The 26,972-nt window shown below is 46.1% G+C and overlaps 1 protein-coding gene across 1 annotated transcript in view; it reads left to right on the top strand.

The window, feature by feature from the left end:
* LOC138487339 (alpha-2,8-sialyltransferase 8E-like) overlaps nucleotides 1–26,652 on the top strand; it is a 190,809-nt gene extending 164,157 nt beyond the window's left edge. The window contains exons 6-7 of the mRNA XM_069613988.1: nucleotides 22,719–22,805; nucleotides 25,652–26,652. Of these exons, the coding sequence (XP_069470089.1) occupies nucleotides 22,719–22,805; nucleotides 25,652–26,114 (550 nt within the window). The 3' untranslated portion in view covers nucleotides 26,115–26,652. The remainder of the gene's footprint in view (nucleotides 1–22,718; nucleotides 22,806–25,651) is intronic.
* The last annotated feature ends 320 nt before the right edge of the window (nucleotides 26,653–26,972 follow it).

Genomic DNA, 26,972 nt, shown 5'->3' with positions numbered 1-26,972 from the left:
ATTCCGGGAGAAAGGTTTCACTCCCAGCCAATTTATTTCCAGGGGGGTAGAGGGGTTCAGGTCACTTCTGAATGGATAGCTTCTGGGGCAAAGTTAGTTCTACCAACATGTTCTGCCCCATTTGTCAGTCAGTGTTTTTGACTGCCCTCCGTTGTACGGAAAGAGTGCAGTCGCCTTCTTCCTGATGGCAGCCATCATGGCTCGGATCATCTTGAAACACTGCCACGGATTTAGGAAGGTAAGCAATGACTAAGAGCCCCCCCTCCACAACCCTCCCGCCTAAGCCATATACCCATCCTAGTTAAAATCCAATTCCTCAAGTGCCCGCGTGTGCTGAGTAGGAAATGCTGCCTTGCTCTGAGAGGTGCACCCTGTCAGACACGCGGTTAGGTAGGTCTCGCAAGTTCAAGAAGGTATGCCTCAGGAAACCAACCCTTGGCTCCTGGTGCATTTTCCCAATGCTACAATTATCCACCTCCTGGAGCCTTCGCATGCTTTGTGTGACCTTGCTCCCCCCTCCAGGAACCCCTTGTGGTATTTCTGACCATATTACTTCTGTATTCCCCATTAAGGTGACAATTTCTATTGAGGAGACCTTTATCTTATGTAAGGAGACCTTTATCTTATGTAACAGGAACGCCCCCACCAAGCTCTGTGAGGTCGTTGCCCCCTAAATTAATTATATTTATTTGGGAGGCGTGCGGGGTCACCTAATAGCTTTCTTTGAACAGTGGCTAATTGGCTTTTGTGCCCAGTGCTCCCACCCATGTGACCAGCAAGAGCGTCCAATCACCCAGACGCGGATCATTTCTGGGGGAAATTAAAAGGACATTCATAAGTTTGTTCAAGTATTTATTTGATATCAACAATCACTGCAACAACATCTTCTTTTTGTAGTACCTGGATATTAATTGTCTATGACAAACATACTTATTTTATTTACAATGATCTTGTCACTGTGGTGGTTGCCACACATAGTGTTTCGGGATAACATTGTCCTATACTGGGAGCCCCTGTGCTCTATGTAAAGACCTCTGGCGTATACTCTGCATCGCCAACGGCCAGGTTAGGCGGGCAGGCTTCTTCCCTTAAAAAACCCACACACATTACAGATGCAGGGTCGTAGCCCGTTCTGGGGCGGACGTATTGCTTGTACTTGTCGATTTTTTGTGGTTCCTGCGCTGTGACCCCCACCGCTAGTATTCAAAATGCTTCTGGCACGAACTCCTTCCCCCTCCATGCCCGCAGCAAAGTGAAGGAGTAGACTGCGCCCGTTGGTCTGCTCTGCATGAGCTGAGCTAATTTTATCACCGGACATTGATGGCCGTTGCCCGGGGTAGCTAACTCCAGTGTTTCCCCTCTTTATCCATTTTTTTGCATGCCTGACAGTGATGTTAACATGTGTACTACCACCTACACTCTCCTATGTGGGTGCCCTGCGGCAGTCATCGTTCTTGGACTTGGCACCCAGCTAAAATGTATCGCTCGGTCTCAGATCCCCAATCCAAAGAACTCCCTGTGCACTCACACAACATGCACTTAACGTTTATTTTAGAATGCTACAGTGCGTTGTTCAAACTTTGACGCAGTTCGGGTTTTAACCATGCTTGCTCAGTTCCGGGGCGGGGTACTTCCCATACAAGACGACTTGAGGGTCTTGGCTAACCCTAAGTGCTCCAAATGTTTAGGTGGGGTAGTCTACGTTATACTGCGTGGATTTGAGTGGCGTGCGGCAAGTAGCCTGTATGCTGTTTAATAGCAACTTCGCTGTGTAAAATCTGTTGGGGGCCCTGTGGTCCCACTGCCATGGTTCCTCCCTGGCCCGGCCTTTCATTGCTGTCCCGATAGGAAAGTCCCTCCTGTGATCAACGCCCCCTCTAATTTAGTGAGTTAAAATTCTCAAACATACCGTTGTTCCTTTGGTGGTGGATCTTTGTTATCGGGGTGAGTGGTAGCTCTGCTAAAGCCCGGATTCTTGTGTCAAAAGCGCAAAGGTCCACAGTTCGTTCAGAAAGGGAGTCATCGCCTGGTTGGCTTAGGGCCATGCAGTACAGAACCTCGTCCACTGGAAACGAGAAAGGGCATCAACTGCCACATTCTTGACCCTAGCAATGTGGCTTGCTCTAAACACACCTTCTCCTAAATACAACACCTTTTTTTTTACTAGGTCCCTTAATGTACCATGCGCTCTGTAACAGCGTATTCAGAGTTGACGGTATGGATGGGTTATATATCGAGTTTTAGAGATATATCGATTTAATTTCAAATTCAATATAGAATGAGACAATATCATTAACCTCAATATATATATATATATATATATATATATATATATATATATATATATATATATATATATTGTATGCGCACACATTATTACGTATATTGTTTTATTTACAGTTGATATGTACACAGCTGTTTGTAGTCTAGAAACAGGAAGAGGAACCCTGTATTTGCACTTTATTTTGATCAATGCCTTTAGGTGTTTGTGACATCTCACATGTAGTTGGCGGCTCATAACTGAGCATTTAACCCACATAAACAATATCGAGACATATATTGTGAAAACAGAGAAATGATATGAGGCCGGGAAGCCCAAAAAGAAACACACCAACACAGGTTACAAAGAAACATACAAGTGCTTTATTTAAAAGCTACAATAGTTACCAAGTCAATTGACAAACGGATAGCTATTCGGCTCTCAGAGTAACATAACGAACTTCAACGAGGGTTCGATGTGTTAGTGAGAGACCGCACATTGGAATACCCGGGCTTCTTATACGATTTGTCCAGCCCTTGGCCAACCCTCTCGCGGGTTAACCATTCTGTGAAACAGGTCTATGGGTTCCTTGCCAGGTCAATCCTGTAATATATGCATTTCGATTAGTTTCACTGATATAGTTGTACATTTACATATAGGTCAATTGTAGGACAAGGTCTCAGTTCGCGACCCCGACAAGTGGCCTGGAGGCATATTAATTATTCATGTGTACGAAGGTCACAACGGCCAGAATCTTACTCAGAATGTCATTTGGCCTCCATTTTGATGTTCAGGATGACTTCCATATTACAAGAGAACCTAAAATGGCGGCTTAATCCAAGATGGCGACTTACATTACTTTCTCTAAGGTCAAGACCTTGCCGTGGAGTTTGTTCGCATATGATGTTTAGACAACTTGGCGTAGGCCAATACACATACAATTGTTATGATAGGAGGCATAATATTGTTTCAATTCCGACAAACCCTCCTTTTGGCCTATGCCAAGTGCTAATATCATTTCTAATGTCTTTGTAAATAACTCCATGCATTGTCGTCCATACATCCTGAATCATTATCTGTAATATCTATAGCCATTAGGTCGTTCATCAGAACCTCTTGTAACACAAACTCTTTAGATGCTGTATCTGGGGCATACATTTTGTGCCCTATTGTGCTCATTGCCTGAGCACAACATCCCCCTAGCATTGCACATATACTAGGTAGACATCGGAAACAGCAACAAAGGAATAGCAGGATTCACAAAATAACCAGTATAACAGAAAGCACCTTCCAACTCCAGGATCGTAGAGAATCCCAGAACCAAGCACTAATACTCCAATCTCCCACAGCAACATGCACTTCTGAACTAAGGATGTGCAAGTTCTGTATTGCTTTGAAAATTGTCGGTGAGGAATCTGGTACGAAAACACAGCAAGCGGACCCCACTAATTTACATACTCCACCACGTTCTGCCAGGATGACATCTAATACCATCCGGTTTTGGAGTGCTACCAATCTTATTGCTTTCTGTTCCAGTGTCATATTGTAGAGTATATCCATGGTCCGGTTGATGGTTCTCTCCAGTACCCTTGCTAGCCCCCTAATATTTTCAGAATTTGCTATCTGTCCCCAAAATGGCACAACTGATTTTGCTATATCTCCCAATACTTGCCCAGGGGTATCTCCGTTCTCGTCCCGCCGTGGGCGAGCCTTAGAAACTTCCAATGTACTAGCTATGAATACCCCAGGTAACAGGATTCCTAAATAACAGGTTCCCTGCCAATCCCTGGGCAACCAGGGAAATGCTGTATTAACACAAATGAAATAGACAGGCCCCCCTACATACAGAGGCCTGTTCTCCCCGGTCAAATTTACAATGTTCACACAACCTTCAAAGTCTCCCATTGACCGAGTGCCATTTCTTTGTACACAAAAGGGGACTGAATCGGGGCTATGGTTAATAGAGTAGGAAGGAGGCACAGCGTCCTTATTGCCTATCGGAGCCATTTTAAAGGCAATTAGAGTTTGAAAAGGAAGAGATAGTTTATCAGATGGCCTAATAGAAGCAACATTAGGTTTACTTCTATTTGCAAAAAGCGAGCATCCCAGGGGAGTCAATTCACGTTTCTCAAAATCATTTAAATTAGTTCCATCAAAGTTCCCCGAGATGCTGTCATTCCACCGGCCAAAGAATAGTGCTCTAAGAGAGGCATAGCAAGCCGTTGTTAAAGGTAAAGGGTGAATATACCATCCTAGCCCCTTGTTCCCATGTTGCGGTAAATGGGTGCAAATCCAGCAATTACTCTTATTAAAAATGGCATACGTTGAATTCATTATTATCATTAAAGTGTTATTATGGTACTTTTGTCTATGCTGGGAGTCCCTAGGTGACAAAGTATGAAGGTGTACAGAGGGAGTCAAAGCAGTAGGTACAATTTCAATTGGCAGTAGAGGTTTTAGAGGGTACATCTCTTCGAAGTACCAAAGTCCCACAGCAGTAATTATACAAATTCCAATTACTATTAACACAGCAATACGTTTTCGGGGCCCAGGCACATTGTTCGTTGTCCGAGTTGGTCACCCCCTTATTTACAAGTTCAATGCGGGCAGCAGCGGTGGAGGTGGCAGGCATCGTAGTTTCTCAATCGACAACCCCAATCTTCGTTGCTGGTGACACTACGGTCGCGCAACTTCTTAGTCCTTCCCCAACCCTAGCCAGCAGAATCCCTTTTTTCCTTTTTTCAAAAACTTTCTTTTGCAAGAGAAAAACTCTCAATGACTCTTTCTTTCCAGATGCACAGGCAAAACCCGTGCCGTAGTTCTATTTTCTTCGTCGAAGGTCGTACCTGGTGGTACCAGGTACTGTTTGATCCGGAAATAAGGTAACGTCACTTCCTGAGGAAAGCAACGTATCGGAGGCGACAGAAGTCGCAGAACTTGAAACAGTGTTTTCCGGAAGTGACCTTTTCAAAGAGTGCGGAGACGAAATGGACTGTTCCCCAAGCTCCACGTGGTCAGAGAAATTCTCCGACACACTCACAGCGCTATTTGCTACTCCAGGATCAGAGATTGTAGCATCAGCGAGGGGTTCTGCTTCTTCTGTAACGTGTGGCGTCGGGTGAGGAAGTTTCTTGACATGCGTCGCGTGGATCCAATGCTTCTTTCCAGCCACCCGCACTGCTGTCTGGGTGACCAACAGCACCTGATAGGGTCCCCGCCAGCGAGGCGCGAGGCAGGAAGACCTTTCGTAGGCCTTCACCAGGACCCAACTGCCAGGCTGAATATTGTGTCCTGGGCCCGTAAACCGTACAGGTAAAGCTGACTGGACCTGATGATAAATGAGATATAGATTTTTAGTCAATTGGTTACAGTAGTCTAAAAGCAATACATTTTCAACCTCCCTCAGAGTTTTGGGCTTCGGAAGGCCCCAAATGTTAGCAGGTCTCCCCATCACTACCTCAAATGGAGAGAGCCCAGTCTTAGTTTGAGGTGTGGTACGCATGGCTAACAATACAATAGGTAAGGCATCAGGCCATTTCAGTTTGGTGCCGGCACATGTTTTGGCAAGCTTGTTCTTTAGGATACCGTTATGTCTCTCTACCAACCCAGCACTTTGAGGATGTCTAGCCGAGTGAAATCGTTTTTCAATGTGTAACGCTGTGCATATCTGCAAAATTACTGCTGCAAAGAAATGGGGACCGTTGTCTAACCAAATTACCCTTGGCAGCCCAAATCGTGGAAAGAATTCCTTTACCATAGTCTTTGCAGTGGTCATGGCAGTAGCATCCTTAACGGGGAAAGCCTCAACCCATTTACTAAAAGCACAAATGATCACAAGGACATATTTTAGATTGTTACACCGTTCCATCTCAATAAAATCAAAGTGGATGACCTCGAAGGGAACAGAAGGAGGCCCAAAACTACCCCTTGGAGTTACTGTCCCTTTCCCAACATTGTGCTGTAAGCAAATCATACAATTTTGAACATGGCGCTGTGCGATCTTCAAAATGTTATCATTCACCCAGACTTGCTCTAACATTTTCATGATCTACTGAGCACACACATGCGTAGGACCGTGTGCCATCGTAACCATCGCCAGCACATATGAATCAGGGAGCAACCATTTCCCTTCAGATTTATCCACCCAACACCCATCGTCATCTAGTTTCCCCATCCCTTCGGCCCACCCTTTAGATTCTTCTATTGTGGCATCAGTTTGGATATCTCGCACAGACCCAATACCCTCATCCATTACATAGGCATCTTTTGTTTCCCTTAGAGCATACATGTCTGCGCTAAGGTCTGTGGCCGTTTGCCTGGCTATCTGGTCAGCAAAAGCGTTCCCTTTTCCCACATCACCTATGACCATACGATATGCTGCACATTTCATGATTGCTAACTGCCTAGGGAGTGAGAGTGCCGAGAGCAATTGCACTATCAGGGGACCATGTTGAATCTTGGTCCCATGTGAGGTTAGGAACCCTCTTTCCGACCAGAGCCTCCCGAAGTTGTGAGCCACCCCAAAGGCGTACTGGCTATCAGTATATATGTTTACTGTATGCCCTTCGGAGAGTTTGCAAGCTCGGGTCAACGCTATAATCTCTGCGGCCTGCGCGGAGTTATGCGGAATTCTTAGTTTCAACAACCGTACTCAATGTAGTAACTGCATAGGCAGCTGTAGATGTACCATATGGGAGTTTGAAGCAGGAGCCATCACAAAACAGCTCCCCTTCCGCATTGGCCAAAGGAGTATCTATAAGGTCTATCCTGCCCTTCGTTTCCTGTTCAGTAGTATACAGGCAGTCATGTGATTCTTCGTCACCGCAAACAGTATTTTGCGGGAAAGGTAGGAGTTCAGCCAGATTAAGAACACAACATCTCTTAATTTGAATGTGAGGGGCAAACAGAATTAATTCATGCCTTGTCATCTGTGCAGAGGTGAGGTGTTGCGTTTGGGTTTTATTCAATAGTACATCTACAGAGTGAGATACCATCAGGATTAAATTGTGGCCTAGGACCATTCCCTCACTCTGTTTTACAGACGGGGCAGCGACAGCTCGCAAACATCTTGGCAAAGCGCATTCGACAGGATCAAGGGCGGAAGAGTAGTAGCCGCACGGTCTATTCTTCCCTGCGTGTTCCTGTGTTAACACAGCCAAAGCACATCCATTACATTCATGCACAAACAACACAAAGGCCTTGTCATAATTTGGAGTACCCAGAACCGGTGCAGAGCATAACGCAGTTTTGAGAAGCTCAAATGATCGTTGATGTTCCGATTTCCATGGCAGCGGCGAAGAAATGCCCTTCTTTGTCAAAGCCAACATCGGTTTTATCACTAGTGAGAAGTTCGGGATCTACAGCCTACAGTAAGAAGCCATACCTATTAAGGCTCTGACTTCCTTCTGTGTATTTGGGACAGACATGCCAGAAATGTGTTTTATTCTCTCAGGTGTCAATCTTCTCCCCTCCTTTGAAAGGAGATAGCCTAAATAGGCTACCTCCTGACAACAATATTGAATTTTTTTTAGCGAAGCTTTATGACCGTTTTCAGCCAGATTAATAAGCAACAATACAGTGCCTTCTTTGCAAGCACTTTCAGAATCTGCAGCTAAAAGCAAGTCATCGACATACTGAAGCAGTGTACAAGTTGGTGGCAATTCAAGGGTATCAAGCTGCTCTTTCAAAGCCCTACTATAAATTCTTGGACTTTCAGTATACCCTTGAGGTGCACGAGTAAATGTAAATGAATGTCCCCCCAAGGTGAACGCAAACAAATATCTACTCTCCTTGTGTATAGGAATACTGAAGAAAGCATTCTTCAGATCCACAACACTAAAGTGCGTAGCTGTAGCAGGGATCATCGTTAGTATCGTTGTCACATGAGGCACAATTGCATGTAGATCAATTATGAAACGGTATGGGATTGCATTGTCGCCTTTCTTGTATACGGGTAAAATCGGGCTGTTACATAAGCTACATGCAATCTCTTCAATCACTCCTCGATGCACAAAATCGGAGACAATGCACTTCAAAGCACGCTCGCCCTCAACTGATATTTTATATTGCGGAATGCGTGGTAGTTTAACTCCATGTTTCAAAACTATTTTAACGGGTTCAACCTGCAGTACCCCGACATCATTGTCGTCAACCGTCCACAAACATTCCGGGACAACGCTAAGCTCAGGAGGCAATGGTCGAGTCAAAAACTGAGAACTGGGAAGTTGCTGTGGTGAAACCGTCAGTCGCACTCCGTCAGAGGAACAATGAATTACTGCATTCAGTTTCTTCAACAAATTTAACCCCAGCAAATTCTCTCCATAGTTTGAAGTCAGGAGGAAAGGACAATGGTCCATGAAGGGACCCAAAGAAACAGGCACCGGCGAAGAAACCGGGCAAGCAATTGGTACGCCAGAAAACCCTACAGAAACATTTGTTTGCCCTGACAATGGAATGTTTGGAACCCGGGAATGATCAATGGAGCACTTCTGTGCTCCAGTGTCTATCAAAAACTGATGTTTCCTATTCCCCACTAACAATTCAACGTAGGGACCTTTCTGATTAACGGGAATAGGTGAAGGTTCCAAACCCTGCTTCGGGCAATCCTAACGAAATAAAATGTCGTCGGAAGAAAGCTCTTCAGAAAGGTAGGCAGCAGAAGGGTGATCAAATATATTTCTCGTGTCCACACTCGAAGCCTGATTTTCCCGTGAAAAAGGTTGCTGAGGATCTTGCGAGAACTGACCTCTATCAGGGCCCCCCACTCCGGGGCGACCTCTAGGTCGTCTACCCATACCCCCAAATGCGTTGTTTGACCTTTGTCGAAGGACGGGGCACTGTGCACGCCAATGACCTTCCTGGCGGCAATAGGCACATTGATTAACATTCACAGGACCCAAGGGAACGTTCCCTTTTGGAACATACTGACCTCTGGTCTGTGAATTACCTCCTCTGGGATTTCTAACAATTTGTTCTAACAATACCTTAGTCTTCAAATCTCCTTTCCTCTTCTCTATTTTCTGTTTTTCATTATTAACACGGTTCTCATAATACTGAGCCATGTGCAAAACTTCAGATTGGGATTTCGCCTGCCAAGCGCTCTCAGAGGACATAATCTGTAACTGGAGGTCTGGCAACAATCCACGTACACATTTGTCCACAAACAACCTTTTCCCAGATTCTGTGCCCAAGTCCTGTCCACTGAAGTCAGAGAATACCTGCTCGAATCTATTAAAGAATTTGGTGGCACCTTCAGTTTTTCCTTGAACACAGGCCGTAAGCTTGTCCCAAATAATTCTTTTCTCAGGAATTATGGTTTTCAATTTGGCGACAATTCTATCAGGCAAAGTAAGTATTACCTGAGGTGGTTTCTCACCAGCTGGTCTTTCCCCATCAAACCTAGTCATGTTAGCCCAAGTATCTCCCAACTCTGGCAGATCGTCTATTGTTCGAACCTGCTTCCATAAATCTACGGGCAGGAGTACAGGGAATAGCAAGTCAATATCACTTAAGGTGAACACAGAGGACTGCAAAACGGACTCTATCTCTTTGTAGAATCCTGTCGGGTTTTTCCTAATATCGGGAATTGATTGTCTAATAGTCAAAACGTCGTGAAAACGGGACGTGAACAAATTGCAATACATCATGTGCAGGGATGTCCACAGCGGGTGCACCAGTCCCAGCATTAGCGGGAATCTCAACCTTTGGGACAAATGTCGGAGGAACCTCTCTCATTGGCAGCTGAGATATAGGTAACTCTGAACGCTTACTGAGCAACAGAACCAGGTCGAGCGCTAAGGCAGTCAAAGAAGTGTCGGGCGAAAAAGCCCTTTTATAAATACCTAATAAATCTATAGGACAACTAACCTTCTTCCTTACACATTCATCCTGCAGGTAGTGTACCATTACCTGAATCACTTTCCTCTGCTTTTCTACTGTATACTGACTATAAGTGTCATATACTTCATCTGGCGATGCCGATGAATCCGAGATCCATCGTATTGCATCTTTGGTACAGATTCGTACTTCCTCAGATGCCGATCTACGACACGGAAGGAACCGTTTCTGTACATACATACTGTCGTCGTCACCATCCTCATCCCGTAATCTTTCAAAGTCCCTCCTATACTCAAACAATCTCTCAACATGACCATGTACTTTCTCCTCTGTGTCCCTCGAAAGCACTAAAGTATTCAGATCCCTCAACCCTTGTGGGAGATCCGTATTATGTAATCTACCCTACATTACACACAAACGAGTCCCCAAACCTTCGATAAGAACATTTTTCTCGGGAAAATTGCCCATATTGGATAATGTGGAAAAAACGTCAGCTTGATCGCCTTTCTCCATACAGTGTTTAGCCCGTGCAAATAATTCCCGTTTCTTTTCTGTAGAAACAGTATTTCGAGTGACAATCTTTGACCCCACACCCTGATCAACTTCAGTCAGTACAGAACCACTCGGGAGCGGAGGTGCGGGCAAATTCAATGGAGGTGCAACTATCGGTGCAAGAGGAAGGGGTGGTAGGATAGGTGGAGAAACAACAACTAGAGGAATAGGAACAATAGGTTGTACAGGGGGAACAGGAATAACAGCAGGAATAACAACAGGAATGGGCAGAGGACCAGGGAGAGGATCATACGGAGGTGGCGCAGAGGCACCAGGCCTGCGTTCGTTTAACAACTTTTCAATAAATTCTTCTGAAACATGGAAATCTTTAGAGGGGTAGATTTTCTGGATACCGAGTGAGAAAGCCCTATCCATATTTTTGACTGACTCTGAATGTTTTTATTTATCATATAATAACGCCTTTTCGGAATTTGTCTTTTTTTCAGTTCTGCAAAACATCAATTGCTGCAGGTCTGGCCTTCATTTTTAGCAAGACCGATTCTAAATATTCAATACGGGGGATCTCGAAACTACCATTGATTGGCCACTGAAATTCGGAGGCATGTCTGGTTTGTCTGTGCCAAATATCATTAAATACTATACTTCCAATGCCATATTTACAGTACATAGTACACGCCGGCGACCCCTCCTGTGGTGCCGGGCGGCTACATTCCAAAGATTGTCGATCGCTGCGGAATAAAGCCCTAAAGCAGCTAGACAATTTCCCAGGCATTTCACAAAAAATTGGTGTTACCTGGTCAATAATTGTGTCTGCAGATACAATACGCCAAATTCAAATTGTCAGGGTTAAATTAAGAATCGGGTCACGACTACACCTGACCAAACCTAAGGAGGACCGTACGGTTTACCAAAGAACTTACCTAACGAATTTTACCTTGTGTTTGGTGGTTTCGACAAATCTGCCCGCCTCAAAAATGGACCCTCGTCAAGATGCCGTGTCAGACCACACGACTATCGTCCAAGGATCGGATCGTGCGGCGCTGCCGACCTATCGCGTCTCGTTCGGTCGGGCCTGCAGTATCACACCGTCCGATCCCGGTTCGATAGTCTGCGTCAATTCTTCAATGATCCGGCATCAATCTTGAGGGTCCCTATTCAGGCGCCAACTGTGAAAACAGAGAAATAATATGAGGCCGGAAAGCCCAAAAAGAAACACACCAACACAGGTTACAAAGAAACATACAAGTGCTTTATTTAAAAGCTACAATAGTTACCAAGTCAATTGACAAACGGATAGCTATTCGGCTCTCAGAGTAAAATAACGAACTTCAACGAGGGTTCGATGTGTTAGTGAGAGACCGCACATTGGAATACCCGGGCTTCTTATACGATTTGTCCAGCCCTTGGCCAACCCTCTCGCGGGTTAACCATTCTGTGAAACAGGTCTATGGGTTCCTTACCAGGTCAATCCTGTAATATATCCATTTCACTGATATAGTTGTACATTTACATATAGGTCAACGGTAGGACAAGGTCTCAGTTCGCGACCCCGACAAGTGGCCTGCAGGCATATTAATTTTTCATGTGTACAGAGGTCACAACGGCCAGAATCTTACTCAGAATGCCATTCGGCCTCCATTTTGATATTCAGGGTGACTTCCATATTACAAGAGAACCTAAAATGGCGGCTTAATCCAAGATGGCGACTTACATTACTTTCTCTAAGGTCAAGACCTTGCCGTGGAGTTTGTTCGCATATGATGTTTAGACAACTTGGCGTAGGCCAATACACATACAATTGTTATGATAGGAGGCATAATATTGTTTCAATTCCGACAATATCATATATCGCCATTCACCCCAAACATATCGAGCTATGACCTTTAGTCCATATCGCCCAGCCCTAGTAGACGGTATGACATGATGTTGTCGGGCCAAAATATCCCTTATTGTTGTTGGACTTCTCGGCCCATAGGTAGTTCCAGGCCCATTATGTTACTTAAGCAAACCTGTATTTGCAATGAGTCGGGCCTAGGTCTCGTCAGGAGCAAGGGTCCGCCCTGTGAAGCTGCCACTGACACGGAAGCAGTTAAGTCTGTTTGATACTCCACTGTGTCCTTCCTAACATCAAAAGGGAAGTTGTCCAAGTGATGTATCTTGCTGCACAATGGCTCTGTCCCCCAAACCGCCCATTCCAAAATATGCAGAATGTTCCGAAGTAGGAGCATGAGATAGAACCACCTATGCACATGCATCTTTTGTAATAGAGGTCCCTGTTGAACTGGAACCCCAACAGATGGCATGCTGTCGGAGTGGACCGGCAGGAGCCTGAATGTGGACTTAATGTCTGCCTTTCTGTATTTCCCTTGTTCTGTTTTTTTTTTGTACCACTCCCAGGAGCGATATGACATACATTACTCACCATAATCGAATTTCTGATGATTGTATCTGCCTAGATTCACATGCTGTGCATATAGTCCAACATCTACTGGTAATCGCAAAGTATTGCATCTTTTTTTCGAAGATCGAAAAGGGACGTCGACATGGGCATGACTGTGACACTATCCCTAACGTGACGTGTAGTGTACCCAAAATCCTTCACATGTCGAGGTCCCACCGGTTGTTTTTGTTCTGCCTGGAGGGAGCCTTACAGAAGCGTGAGTGCGTACAGAAGAAAGAAGGTGTAAGATGTCTATGTTCTGTGAGAAACCTGACGGTAGTCTCCCACCGATTCCCTCAGGACCTTCCGTTCAGGTGGCCAGGAAAGGGCCATTGCTTTTGGATCCCGACCCTAGGGGTGGATAAGCGAGAAGTGGAGGGTCACGAGGGATTGGGCGGAGGATGCCCAAGTGCGAGACATGGTATTCCCTCACTCCAAATAATACCCCAACCTACTCTCCCTCAGCCTCCATGGGGTATTTTCAATCTCACCCCATCTCTCCCTCTGCATTTCCAACCATTACTGAGACGAGAGGAGGCAATTAATAGTAACGATTACCCATAGAAACAACATGGGAAAAGTAAGGGCAACCTACCATAGAAAGACCTCAAGTTGTCCCACTAATACGATCAGACAGGGTCAGGCATATAATAATGACCACTCACAACTGACTCCACTTCACTATTTTTTCCACTATAAAAGGTGTGGTTTCACACAAGGAAGTGAGAGAGCCGGGGTTGCATAGCTCTCAACTCACCCGCTTTTGGCGGGTGTCACCCGCCTTGAAAGCTGATGAATCACCCGCCAAGCCCCTCCTACGCCCATTCACTTCTATGGGCCTCTCACCCGCCAAAAAGAAAATCGGGTGTTTTCACCCGCCTTGGTGACAAAAAAGGTTGGGAGCTATGGGGATGCTGTGAAGACCCGAAAAGCCAGGGTGTGGAGATCAGCAGAAGAAACAGCATGGAGAAGAACGGCATGCCGAGATGCTGGCCCAAGGTTTGAGAGGGGCTACAGCGTGGCTAGGAGCAGTGCCTCCAAGGAGCCGGAGGAAGGCAGCCTATATCTGTGTATCCAGTGGATCCACTTGTCAACACAATGCTGCCCAGTGGGTGAGAGAGAGAAATTCGTAAGCGTGCGTTGGATTTCAGCGGAGCGAGAGAAAGACACCATTTTAAAGTGGCACGGAGCGGAAAGGTTGGAAAGTGTGTGAAGGACAAAGTATAAGAAATAAGCAGAAGAAACGAAATAGAAGAAAGGAAGCTTGCTAGCTGTGTGGAAGAAGAGAAAAGCAAAAGGCATGAGTTTAAAGAGTGTAAAGCGTGCGCGAGGAAGAGAAAATGCGAAACATACATGGTAAAGAAAGGACAATGAGTTAGGCGTGCAGGAGAAGCACAAGAAAGTAAAAGCAAAGTGCAAGAGTGCACAGTGAAAAAGGTGCAAAAGTGCACGGTGAAACAAACGGAACAGAACAGGGAAAGGGCAAGAAGCCAAGGGAAGCAAGAAGCCAAGGAAAACAAGAAGGAGGTGCTGGAAGCACCTCTAGGTGAATGGTTTACACGAAGAGTAAGAAATAAAGAGAGGGGTTGCATATTAGAGTGGTCACGCCTAGGAGGAACAAAGAACCAGGCAGTTTTGGAGGTCTCTGGTTGTACCCCACAAGTGAAGTATGTGTGAAAGAACTGTGTTGAAAAGGAAAGCTACATACTGACAAGTGGAACTGGTGTTTGAAACTGAAACAGGCCTAAGGTTGGGGAAGGGAACCCTGAGAGGCCCAACCAAGTTGGAGATGTATTGATTTTGGAGTATTGAAAGGTTTGAAGCTCAGGGAAGGGAACCCTGATAAGCCTCACAAGGAACTGTTCTAATTGGTTTGGGGTGTTTTGAACTTGGACAAGTTGAAAGGGGCCTGAGCTTGGGAAAGGGAACCCTGCAAGGCCTTACCTGTTATTTTTGATTGAAGCTTGGGGAAGAGAACCCTGAGAAGCTTGAAAAGGTAACTCTGTCATATTTCTTTTATGGTAACCCCAACGAACGCAAAGACACTGAAGGCATTTGAGATCACTGCAAGGGTTCTGTGGAGAAGGTCTTACAAACAGCCCTTTTTGATTGAACTCATTTTTGTGACATTGACCAAACTACACCTGGTGAGAAGACCACCTGAAACTAACTTCAGTTTCCAATTTTTTGTTGAACCACTATTTTTGTTTTTAAAGACTTCCCATCACATTTTTGGTAAAGAGTGAGAGCAAGCATAGATTTAGACACAGACAGACTTTTATTTTGGACTGTTAGACATCGACGGCCTTTAGAAACCTCAGTTAAGGGAACCATCCCTTTAGAGTTATGGCCAGTCGGGCATTACACCAATCCAGGTACCTTAGTAAATAAAGGTTTTAAAATGAATACCTTTGAGTTTGTGTCTCTTGATACCATCCCTGTCTCACAGTTCCTTCTACATCAAAAGGGAGTAAGGGTGGGTGCATGTGAATCTAAGCAGATACAATCATCAGAAATATGATTATGGTGAGTAATGTATGTCTTCTGATGCTTGTGAATCTGCTTAGATTCACATGCTGTGCATAGACTAGTGAGCAGTACCAGGAGATGGTGGTTTGATATGTGAAGGAACAGTAGCAAAGAGATGTCTTAGCAACGCTTGTCCCACCTGAGATTTAGGGCCTCATTACGACTTTGGAGGCATCCATGGCATGGCTGCCTCCAAAATTGTGTCCGGGTTCCCTGAATGGGGAAATACCGGGCCATTCCGACTTTGGAGGGCCCGGTATTTCCTCCTTCAGGGAACCCGGACCCGTTCCTTCCCCATTCCAATTCGAGCCCCCATATGGCTCAATGGGAATGGGGAGGGAGCTAACAACTGGCCCGTTAATAACGGGACAGTTGTTAGCTCCCTGGTCCCCTCGCGGGACCCGCAATGAACGTCTGGTAAAACCAGACGTCCAGAGCGGGTCCCACGAGGGATCCTCGTAATAGGGCGGAATGGGATTAACGGCGCCGGCACCATTACCGGTGCTGTTAATCCCATTCCGCCCATCTTGTAATGAGGCCCTTTAAGACTTGGAGTGTGTGTGTCAAAGCAGTAGTGTTGGCTTAAAGTATGAACAGAACTCCAGGTTGCTGCTTTGCAAATGGAATCTAGAGGAACATTTGCAAAGTATGCTATTGTAGCCTCTGTGCCCCGAGAAGAGTTAACTCTAGGCTTAAAGGGTAGATCTCTTTTGGCAAGAGTGTAGCACATTGTGATGCATGTTACAATCCATTTGGAAATAGCTGATGTAGAGACAGGGTCCCTTCTCTACCAGCTGCCACAGAGACAAATAATTGGTCTCAGTGGTTTAGTCTTTTCAAGGTAGTATATTACTGCCCTCTTCACATCTAGTGTATGGAGGCTTCTTTCTGCCAAGTGTGTGGGGTTTTGAAAGAAAGTGGGAAGTTTGACTGATTGGTTCACATGAAACTTCAAGATTAATTTAGATGCAAAACCTGGGTTGGTGCACAGAACCACCTTGTCTTTGTGTTACAAATGGGTCTTGAACTGAGTGGGCCTGCAGTTTGCTAACTCTCCCTATCGATATGATGGCCTCTAGGAAGGCAGTCTTACAGGTGATGGCCTTAAGGCTAGCCTTGTGCATGGGTTCGAAAAGGAGGTCCCATTAACCTCTCAGCAGCCCTCTTTAGAAGGTTATTGAACATCATCTGGTCGTCAAGAGGCGAGTACCTGGTCTGGGGAGTAGAAGGAGCATCCAGAAAAATGTTTACCGGGTCAGGGTCATGCAGGGGGTGGGAGGTGGTAGGCTACGTGCCCTGGTCATCTACTGGGTTCCAGTCGGGGTCCTGATAAGTAGGATCTTGGTTGTCCTGGTTCAGAGTCTTGGACATAAAACATTTCTTGAGTAGGGTACCCTGGGTCATCGAGGAAAACATCCACCTGGGGGACCTGATGGGACTCAACCAGGGATGAGAATTGAGCACCTGGGGAGTGGAGCCTCTGTCACCTAGGGGGAACAGTACAGGGGTCAACATCAGTATCTTTCTTTAAAATATCATCAAATGAAAAATTAATGAACTCGCCCATTTTATTCATACAAGCCTCAAACCTGTTACTGGTCCATTCAGAGGAGTCTGGGGATCAGGAGGGTGAAAGGGCTGTGCAGAAGGTGTTGGGTCCTGGTGCAGGGCTTTAGAAAGAGGATTAGAGGCCAAGGAATAGTCCTCAGACAAAGAGGTGTTCTTGGGGTCTGAAATGTACAAAGTAGCTTTGGAAAGCTTCTCCCAAAGCTCAGGAGTTTTTTCAATGAGTGGACCCGTCTGGGCGTGTCTTTTGGCGATACCGCGGCTTTCGATGCTACTTCGTCAGAGGCAACAGATTTAGTAGGGGGCGTTCAACCGCGGAGGTCAGAAGGACCCGCCGAAGACTTTGACGGGCCAGTGAGCGCAGAGGCCTTCCCCGACAGCTCCGCCGAGAGAAGGTTAAGCAGGTGGTTCGTGTGTGTCGCTGTCATCGGGTTGTGGCTTTCCCAGAGCACTGCTGGTGACATGATTGTCAGGGATGGAAATGTGGGAGCACAAGGGCTCCAGAATAATGTTGGCGGCCTCCGAATTCGAGCCGCGGCTGCCAACAGGCTCCTCGTCTGAGGCGACCGGGAGCGAGTGGCTACCGGCTTGCATTGCTTAGGCCGCCCATCATTTCATACACCTGTCTTTCAGGGTCTTGAGCCGAAAGAGCTTACAGGCTTTACAGTTATGCTTGTTGTGATTACGAAGGAGACACTGATTGCATCAGAAGTGTGTGTCTTTCCAAGGAAATTTGCTGTTGCAAGACAGGCACAATTTAAAAGGCATCCTCTCCATAGCAGAGGGAAATAGCAGCCAGACCAAAAGAAAGGGGAGAGAATGGGTGAAGAAAAGGCATTGTCAAGAGAAGACAGTATGAACAGGGCCCCACTATCCCTACTGTAAAGACTGGGCCTGAGGGCCATGGCCACGTGGAATACAGTCGCCGAGCAGTCAAGGGATGGATCGTCGACAGACGGTATCAGGCATCGAACAGCCGTTGAGTAGTCGTCAAAGGCAAGCAAGTCGCTGAAGAAACAGGAACAGCAATATAAAACTCTTAGAAGCTCTGCATTATGTGCAACTAGTTAGGCGGAAAAAAACGATCTAGTGGAACCCCGTTGCGTGAAAGATTTTGTGTACACTACAAGTTAGGTTAGGGATAATGTTACATTCAGGCCCATGTCGAAGTCCCTTTCGATCTTTGAAATAAATATGCAATACTCTGTGATTGCCACTAGATGTCGGACTTTATGCACAGCATTGTGATTCTAAGCAGATTCAATAGCATCAGAAAATGAGTTGTCGAGAAGGGGGGGGTGGCTAGAGGAGCCACAAATGTGGCCCATTCATTACTCTTTCTCACTTTTATATGCTATGGTATCGGGTAATTCGATTACTGACTTTAAGTTTCTGGCATTTTTTTGTCGCAGGATCTGCGTAGGGGATTCTAAAGCCCCTTAAAGCCGCAGAACAAATCGCTTTCTTCAGCCTTGGGGTACTTCTTCAGCCCCTTGTTGCATGCGTGCCTGCTTATTGGTGATGTGCCTTTGGGGTTCCTTGCTGCATTATCGTCCCCCCTGATTGTTGGTGGGCTATCTCAGGGCGTATATCAACTATGGCTGTTTGCCCTTTTGCTGCACGAGTTTCCGGTTGCCCTGCCGGTGTAACAGATATGCTTAACTTGCATGAGTGTCCTCAAGAACACGCTCCACTGTTGTAGAAATTACATGCAATCGTTGAGGGTCTGCAGGCAGGGGTGCCCCTGCTTGCCTCTTTGCTGCCCAGAAAGAGGTGTGACTGCTTAATCCGGCCCCAACGGGACCGTTGCATTCCCCGAGGGAATTACCCCTTTGATATATGTTGCACCTCCGTGTCAGAGTTGCTGGTAGGTATTGTGAGGGTGTCCTCACATGTAAACCCCTTGGCCTCTCTTCTCAGGTGGCATGGGAAAGGCCATCGCTCTTGGATCCCGACTCTTGGATCCCCACTTAGTTGGGGAGTGGGAATGAGATATCCTCTAATGACACACAGTATTTCCCCTTCCCATTCCAGAGTGAACCCACAGTCCCAGAAGCCTTTGTGGGATATTGTTACCCAATTTCCTTTGGGCAGACTAGCTCCAGGGAGGATAAGCCTTGACGCAGAAGGAGAGCAAGAAAGAGTAAGGAGTCCACTGGCAAGACATGGGGCCTCATTACGACCCTGGCACTAAGTGTTTAACGGCGCCGTAAAAGGCTGCGGCACCGTTAAACACTTAGCACCTGATTACGAGGTCCCTTTGCAGGACCCGACCTTAACGGCTGGTTTTACCAGCCGTTAAAGTAGGGACCCGCAGAGGGACCTTGGTGCTAAGTACGGTACCGCAAGCGCCATTCCCATTGAGCCCTAAGGGGCAAAAATGGGAATGGGGAAGGGCCATGGAGGAAGGGGGAATTACCGCCCCGCCAACCTTGTAATGGGGTGGTAATTCCTCCTTTCTCCATGGCGGAGTCGGTAAGTTACTGGCATGGACCGTGGTGCTATTAGTACCATGGTCCTCCGCCTGGGTCGTAATGAGGCCCATGGTATCCCCTTATCCTGGAGACAGCCGTGGTGGGATCGGTCAAGGAACAAACTACCCAGAAGACTTACACAGCCCGTTGCCAAGGGGCCGTGTAAGTCGTGACAGTCTGGGAACATCAGTAAATTGTGCTCTGCAACAGGAGCTGCGAGAGAGCAACCTGAAGAGAGGACACCGTTTTGCATATGGTCTTTCCTCTTCTGGATAGTGGATTGGCAGGCTGAAAAACGACGGTCTGTAGGGTTCCCCAGAGCTGTGCCTGTGGTTAGAATTTCTTCAAAACCTTTCAGCCATCAACTTTTAGTTTTGCTTTAGTCACCCCAAGTGAAACGGGTATGACCAGATGTGGGTCCTGAGCCTGCGGGGCCTAGACACTCAAGCTACTCATTACTGATGATGCCCAACACGGCCTAAACATGTCTGGGGATGCTTGTGGTCTCGTGCAGAAGGGATGTGACCTGCCCCTTTTGGGTTGGAACCAAGCCTGATTTGCATATGGTCTTTCCCCTTCTGTAATGGCTTGATAGGCTGAAAAACGACGGTCTGGTGGGTTGCCCAGAGCTGTGCCTCTGGTTAGGATTTCTTCAAAACCTTTCAGCCATCAACTTTTGGTTTTGCTTTAGTCACCCCAAGTGAAACGGGTATGACCAGATGTGGGTCCTGAGCCTGCGGGGCCTAGAGACTCAAGCTATTCATTACTGATGATGCCCAACAAGGCCTAAACATGTCTGGGGATGCTTGTGGTCTCGTGCAGAAGGGGTGTGACCTGCCCCTTTTGGGTTGGAACCAAGCCTGATTTGCATATGGTCTTTCCCCTTCTGTAATGGCTTGATAGGCTGAAAAACGATGGTCTGGTGGGTTGCACAGAGCTGTGCCCGTTGTTATGATTCGTTCAAACCCTTCCAGCCATCAACTTTTGGTGTTACTTATAAAAGCACATCATTGGCATTTTGGATCCTTGGCTTCTCTGGTCCATCGTCCAACTGGTCCTTGATTCGTCGCTCACCTCTGGCTCTTGGCTCCTTTGCATACCTGCCAGGTCGCTCCATGTACTTCATGAAACTGTGCTAGCCCAGGCACTTCCTGTTAAATGCTAGGCCTGGTATTTTTGTTCCTCCCATTATAAGTATGGGCCTACAAGGATCAGCATGCAAAGTGTAAGACCGGGATTGGCTCATGGCATCATCATGCGGCATGCCGGAAAGATGGGAGTGTTGTACTCCCAGGCAGGGACATGCCGGAAACAAATAGTAAAAATAGAAAAGATGTTCCTGAAAGATAGGTGGGTCACCTCGTGCATAGATCTTAGGATGAGGACAAGGAGGTAACACCAACGAGTCCTATTTTTGCTTGGAATTCTATGAATGGTAGTTTTCCTGAATTTTAAGTGGCCAAAAAAAACAAGAAACCTTAGAAACTAAAGGGTGGGAAAAATAACTGAAAGGCCCTCACAAATTATCCAGTAATTGTAGTCATGACTTTTGGTTACTGTCTCTGACATCACAAAACGTGCAGTTCATCATAGAAATTGGAATATCCCAAAATCATACAAGAAATAGGTGATCTCCCAGAAAAACATCAAGGAACCAAAACGCATCCATCGCTGCATTTTCTTTGAGAACGATTTTAAAATATATGAAACTATTTCAGTTCATTGTCAGGCTTGGCCATTAGTACTGACGTCAAAATTCGAAAAAGCAAGCACAGGGGCGCAGCCATTTGGTGAAATGGAGGCCCTCCTGTGCTGGCTTTTGCTTTTGCGGCACTAATGAAGGAAAAGCCAGCCAGCTGTAGTAAACAAAGTCTACCGCTGGGTGGCTTTCCCTTCATTAGTGCCGGGACTCGGAGGACGCGGACCGGAGACCAGAGCAGGAAAGCTGCAGCTGAATCTCGGTAAGTGCTGTTTATTTTTTTTACAAAAAATAAGCACTAGCTGCGTTTTTTTTTCTAAGTTTTCCGGGCTGGAGGAGCCCGGAAAACTTAGAAATAAAACCGCAGATTTAAAAACGTTGTATTTATGTTTGCGGTCGCTTTTGAAGCGACCGCAAACATAAATACAACGTTATTGTGTTGGAAAACGCTGCGGTTTTAAAACCGCAGCGTTTTCCAACACAACCGCGTGTGTTTCTGCCTGCTGTGGCTATCACTTTGGGTCTCCGGTGCTCCCAGGAGAGCACCGGAGACCCAAAGTGAAAGCCACAGCAGGCAGAAACACACGCGGTTATGTTTACATGCCGCGTAGTGTTTCTACCTGCAGCTGATTTCCCATTTGGGGCTCTCGGGCTCCCCGTGGGGAGCCCGAGAGCCCCAAATGGGAAATGCTAAATGCTGCGTTGTCTGCCTGAATCTGCTTTTCCATTTGGGGCTCTCGGGCTCCCCCGAGAGCCCCAAATGGTAAAGCAGATTCAGGCAGACACAACGCGGTTGTGTTGGAAAACGCTGTGGTTTTAAAAGGGGGTTACACACTCGTTTCCAGGCTCTTGTGAGGGAAAGAAGAAGTTATGTTCAGGTAATGTGGAACAGTAAAAGGGGAAGGTAAACTTGTACAGCCACTTTTTTGGGTTCATTGAATTTTCTTACATTTGGCAGGTGGAGTTGAAGAGCGAACTTGACATGTCCCTAATACCCCTTACCCCGCCAATCCTGCCTGCCTGCCAACTGATGGAGAATCCGTGGATTCCTAGGGAATCTAACTGGTAGATGCAGTCAGATTTATTAGGAATCCGTTGTAAGCGTTAACATTACACTTTTCCAATCGTGCACTTGAATAGTAAAGCATAAAGGCAATTTCACCTTTGGTTTTACTCTTTCATTTACTTTTCCACTATGGGGAAAAGGTTGACAATTGCACAGAAGGGACCTTTTGCACAGAAGAAACAAAAGGAAGGGGCCTCCTTCCTGCAACTTAGATGTCAAGATAACATTCCCCCAGCTGTGAGTGCTGGTTGATGAGGGCTGCTAAGAACCCCTTTCTTAGGGTGCTGTCGAAGATAGGAATTACTCATTCGTATTTCCTCTGTCTCTTCTCACAGATTCAACTTGCCACCTCTCAACTATACGAAAGACTCAGGGAAGAAGGTTGATCTGGTCACTGCGAACCCCAGCATCATGATAAACAGGTAAAGTACACCCTTCAAGCCTTCAAAACCTGTGCCCCAAGGGTCTCCCTCCAATTCACACATTCCCGAAGAAATCAATTTTAATGGTGAATCCCAAAAAAGGATACAGATCCTCCCTTTGGCATAGGATCAAAGCACACCCCGATGCTTATAGTAATTCCACACCAGTTCTGCTTTGATTTTCTAAACCAGAACTCTGACTCCAAAACATTCCATGAGTGATATCATACTTTTGACAGAGGCACCTCCGGATGCAACATGCAGTGTTAATGTTTTTGCAATATTATATATGATACAGGGCCACTCTATGCCGAGATATCCAGGGAGCCGTGCAATATGAGCTGGCAGCTTAGAATGCCACCTTCCATTTTCTCAACTACTTCTGCCTTGAGCCCTCGGCGGAGGCCGGTTCCAATATGGGGTGGGGGGGACACGGGTTTGCACCTATTCCTGTTCTCCGCTCGTAGGTGAGCTTCACCAAAGGGATACTCATTCCAGGACCGATGGGGATCAACTTAAGGGCCAGAGAGGCGAGTTCCCTCCCTGGAAACATCAAGGAAGGACTGACTCCGAATTTCCCTTTAACCTTTCAACTGACAACTACAGCAACCAATCACATGTCTGACTGCCTGCTCTGAGACACTCTCTCGCTCAGTCTCCAGTCGCACAGGAAGCAACCAGAAGACCAGACCCTCATTCGGGAAGGTGACATAACACTTTACCAGTATACATCCTTAAACCTCTCACCCCAAAGCTACACAGCCTACCCCACTGACCCAGGAGTTGGTTCTCATAGCCAAACAAAGGATGCAATCCTTTTTACTGCTGAGTGAAAGTAAACCATTCTAGCACCTTTGCTGTGAGTTACACATAAAGCGGCGAAGCACTATGTCTTTGGGACTGTGTCTGTGAATCAGGAAGTGGCTGGGTGCTATAATCCTACGACTGCGAACCTGATAAAGTAGCATGCCAGCCTCTGTAGAACAGAGCCTACATTGAGAGACCTGAAGGGCAGCAGTATCTCTACCAAGAAGGAAACCCCAACACGTTATAGTTTGACAAAAACAACACCTTATATATAGATTGCTCTAAATATGGGATCTGCTAGCTCTCCAGATGTTTTCGACTATGACTCCCTTGTACCTTCACCGTTGACTATGCTGGCTAAAGCAGATGGGAGTTGTAGTCCACAACATCTGGAGAGCCAAAGGTTGCAGATCCCTGTTCTGACAATAGTTCCATTTCTGCTGTTGATAAACCCCCTAACACCATAGGCTTGTATCACTATCCCCTGCTATTCAGGATAGGCTGTTGAAGAAACAGGTTTGTAGGCCCTTCCCTGGAAAAGAGGAGTTACCTTTGTTTCCATGGATAGAATTGACAACCCTACTCAAACGTGACGTAGCACTATAAACAAACGCTGAACATGGCGCCCGCGTTTGAGACCATGCGGCGCGCCGATGGTGTTCTTCGGTAAAACGGGGACAGCATAATCTTCAATAACCTGACAACTAAGGTAATGGATATATTGTGAATCAAGCGATGGCTATTACGTTGAAGATGTAATAGAAATATGACCCAGGCTACTATCATTTTAGGAGCACTTTAACACGATGGCTACGCGCTACAGACCATTAAAGGAACAGGTTCCTATGAGGTGAGGAATCACTTTAATAACATTTAATCATGACACGTGACACCAAGATGTACAGATATCTGTTCACTGGTGACCTCTTCATGCAAAGATACCGTTGCAATCCTTGGTTAAACGGTCACAAGCGGCACTTAGTCCCTTAATGAAACCTCTAATTAACATATCAAGGGCCGTGGTGAAACAATAGTGGAAAATAACAGCACGGACACGGGATGCACCAAATACAATGTATTAGTAGGTTAGACACAATTTAGGCCCGGTGTGTACAATAGAATGTGAGAAAGACACAAATGTATTTACCAATTTACCATTGCACTGTATATTGCAAATGTAACTTGCATGCTATGACTATCCTCCGCTACTCTTACTGATAATTCTGTATGGTGCCTCTTTTCATTTTTCTTTTATTTTGACATCAACCCTTATATAATCCCTCACATCCCAACCCTCTGCTACTGTTTGATAAATCGATGAATATAACCATCTGTCACATACTATTTCCTTTTCTTTGTACATAGATAATGTGTGATGTAATAACACTATAAATGGTTAATCAAAGTAGCAAATCAAACAGTTTACGATTCTACAAGAACTTGTATGTCATTTAGCCCAGCCTAAGGAAAGACCAAGTACTGGTCGAAACACGCATCGGGAGAACAGGCTAGTGCAAATTGGCACTTTGTATGAGAACCTAATTGCAACAAATAAATCAAAATGTCAACCCATCCACTAAGGCTTGACTCACTATTCTCCCCCAAGAAGCATTAGGACATACGCCAACCAGAGGTGCCAGCAGAATCTCATTGTTACTTCTCAGGTAGGGGGATACCTCATGTAGGCACTGTCTAAGAGCCGCAGTCCAGAGCTAGCCAAGATTTGATTAAGCGCAGTCGCTCCAAGCTTTCCTCACAGATTGAGACACTACTCGAATCTCATTCTTGCCATTTTATAGTTCGTCCTGGGCGACACCTCTTCTTCGCTGTACGTAAACGCTTATTCTCTATAGGATTTTCTCTCAACCAATTCAATACTTCTGTAAAATAATGTGAACACATTCCTTGTGTCATGTGTTTTGTTGTTCCACCACAGAAGCCACAAATGACACACCCACACACCCATAACTGCAGCAGAAGTGCTATAGATACCCGTAAAGAATAATGACTTGCTTGTTTTTTGCTCATCTCTCTTTCAGATTTCAAAGTTTAAACCACAGAAGGAAAGCCTTTGTAGACATGCTGAGGGCATACCGTGGTGCCCTCATTCTGATGCCTACATTCTCGCACACGTTTGGCACCCAGTTGGCCTTCAAGGTGCAGTACACACTGGACGACTTTGGGCTGGGCTCACGAATGGTGTCCTTCCACCCAGTGTACCTGGAGAAGCTAGCAGCATACTGGATGTCCCAAGGGCTGAACGTAAGAAGGCTGTCATCGGGGATCATGTTGGTCAGTGCGGCCATGGAAGTCTGCGACAGCATCACCCTCTATGGATTCTGGCCTTTCTACACCAACCTGGAGGGCAGAACTATTGGGTACCACTACTATGACCAGATTGCGGCCAACAACTATATGCACGCAATGCCCAAGGAATTCTTCATCTATTCTCAGATGCACGCGCAGGGGGCGCTGAAGCTGCAAGTAGGCCAGTGCTCCTGACATGTGCCCCTGCTCCTGACGTGTGCCCCTGCTCCTGACGTGTGCCCCTGCTCCTGTCGGGTGCCCCTGCTCCTGACTTTGTGGCCTCCTGCTTCTGACTTTGTGGCCCTCTACTATTGACTTTGAGGCTCTCGCTTTGTGGGCCTGAGAGACCGACTTTGTGGGTCACTAAGGTTCACGTTACGTCGACACGTAGGTACAACTTTATTAAGAGCCCTCAGACATGGTCTTTCCATGTCAAACTAATTGCGTCCTCTAAATAATACATGTTTGGTCTGAAAATAGGTGTACGATTATGACGGCTCAATTCAATATATTATTTAATTAAAGTTTGATAGGATCCTTTTTTGCCAAGTCGAACAGAAGATTTTCAAACAATCAATTATGTCTCTTAACTTAAATGTAGACTTTTTTGAAAGTTTGTTTAGAGAGGTGGTCAGGAATATGAAGGATTCGGGAGCCTCTGTGTTCTTCTTGAAGTTGCTTTTCCAGTTCATGTCACAGGTTTGGGATGATTGATAGGAAGGACAGGGTGGGTAGAAAATGAAGGGAGACGCACACCGGGTGCACAATCTCATTCAGCTCCCATGCACCAGCTAATCTCATGAACCTTTCACTCGGGCATTCACCCTGGCAAGCACTCTACGTTCCACGCAGCTCCATGCCAGCCTAGCATGTATTCTGGCTGCACTCATTCACCGGATGCAGCACCTCCCTTCCTTCCACACCCAAGTGCAGAAACCTTAGGTTGCATTCTGGGTGCACTCATTCACCGGATGCAGCACCTCCCTTCCTTTCACACACATGCACAGAAATATTAACTTGCATTCTGGCTGCACTCATTCACAGGATGCAGCG

The sequence above is a fragment of the Ambystoma mexicanum genome, chromosome 1p (genome assembly GCF_040938575.1).
Source record: "Ambystoma mexicanum isolate Mex_15411 chromosome 1p, UKY_AmexF1_1, whole genome shotgun sequence".
Classification (NCBI taxonomy): Eukaryota; Metazoa; Chordata; class Amphibia; order Caudata; family Ambystomatidae; genus Ambystoma; species Ambystoma mexicanum.
Note: the sequence above shows the minus strand (reverse complement) of the source record. Positions and strands in the feature narration are given on the sequence as shown.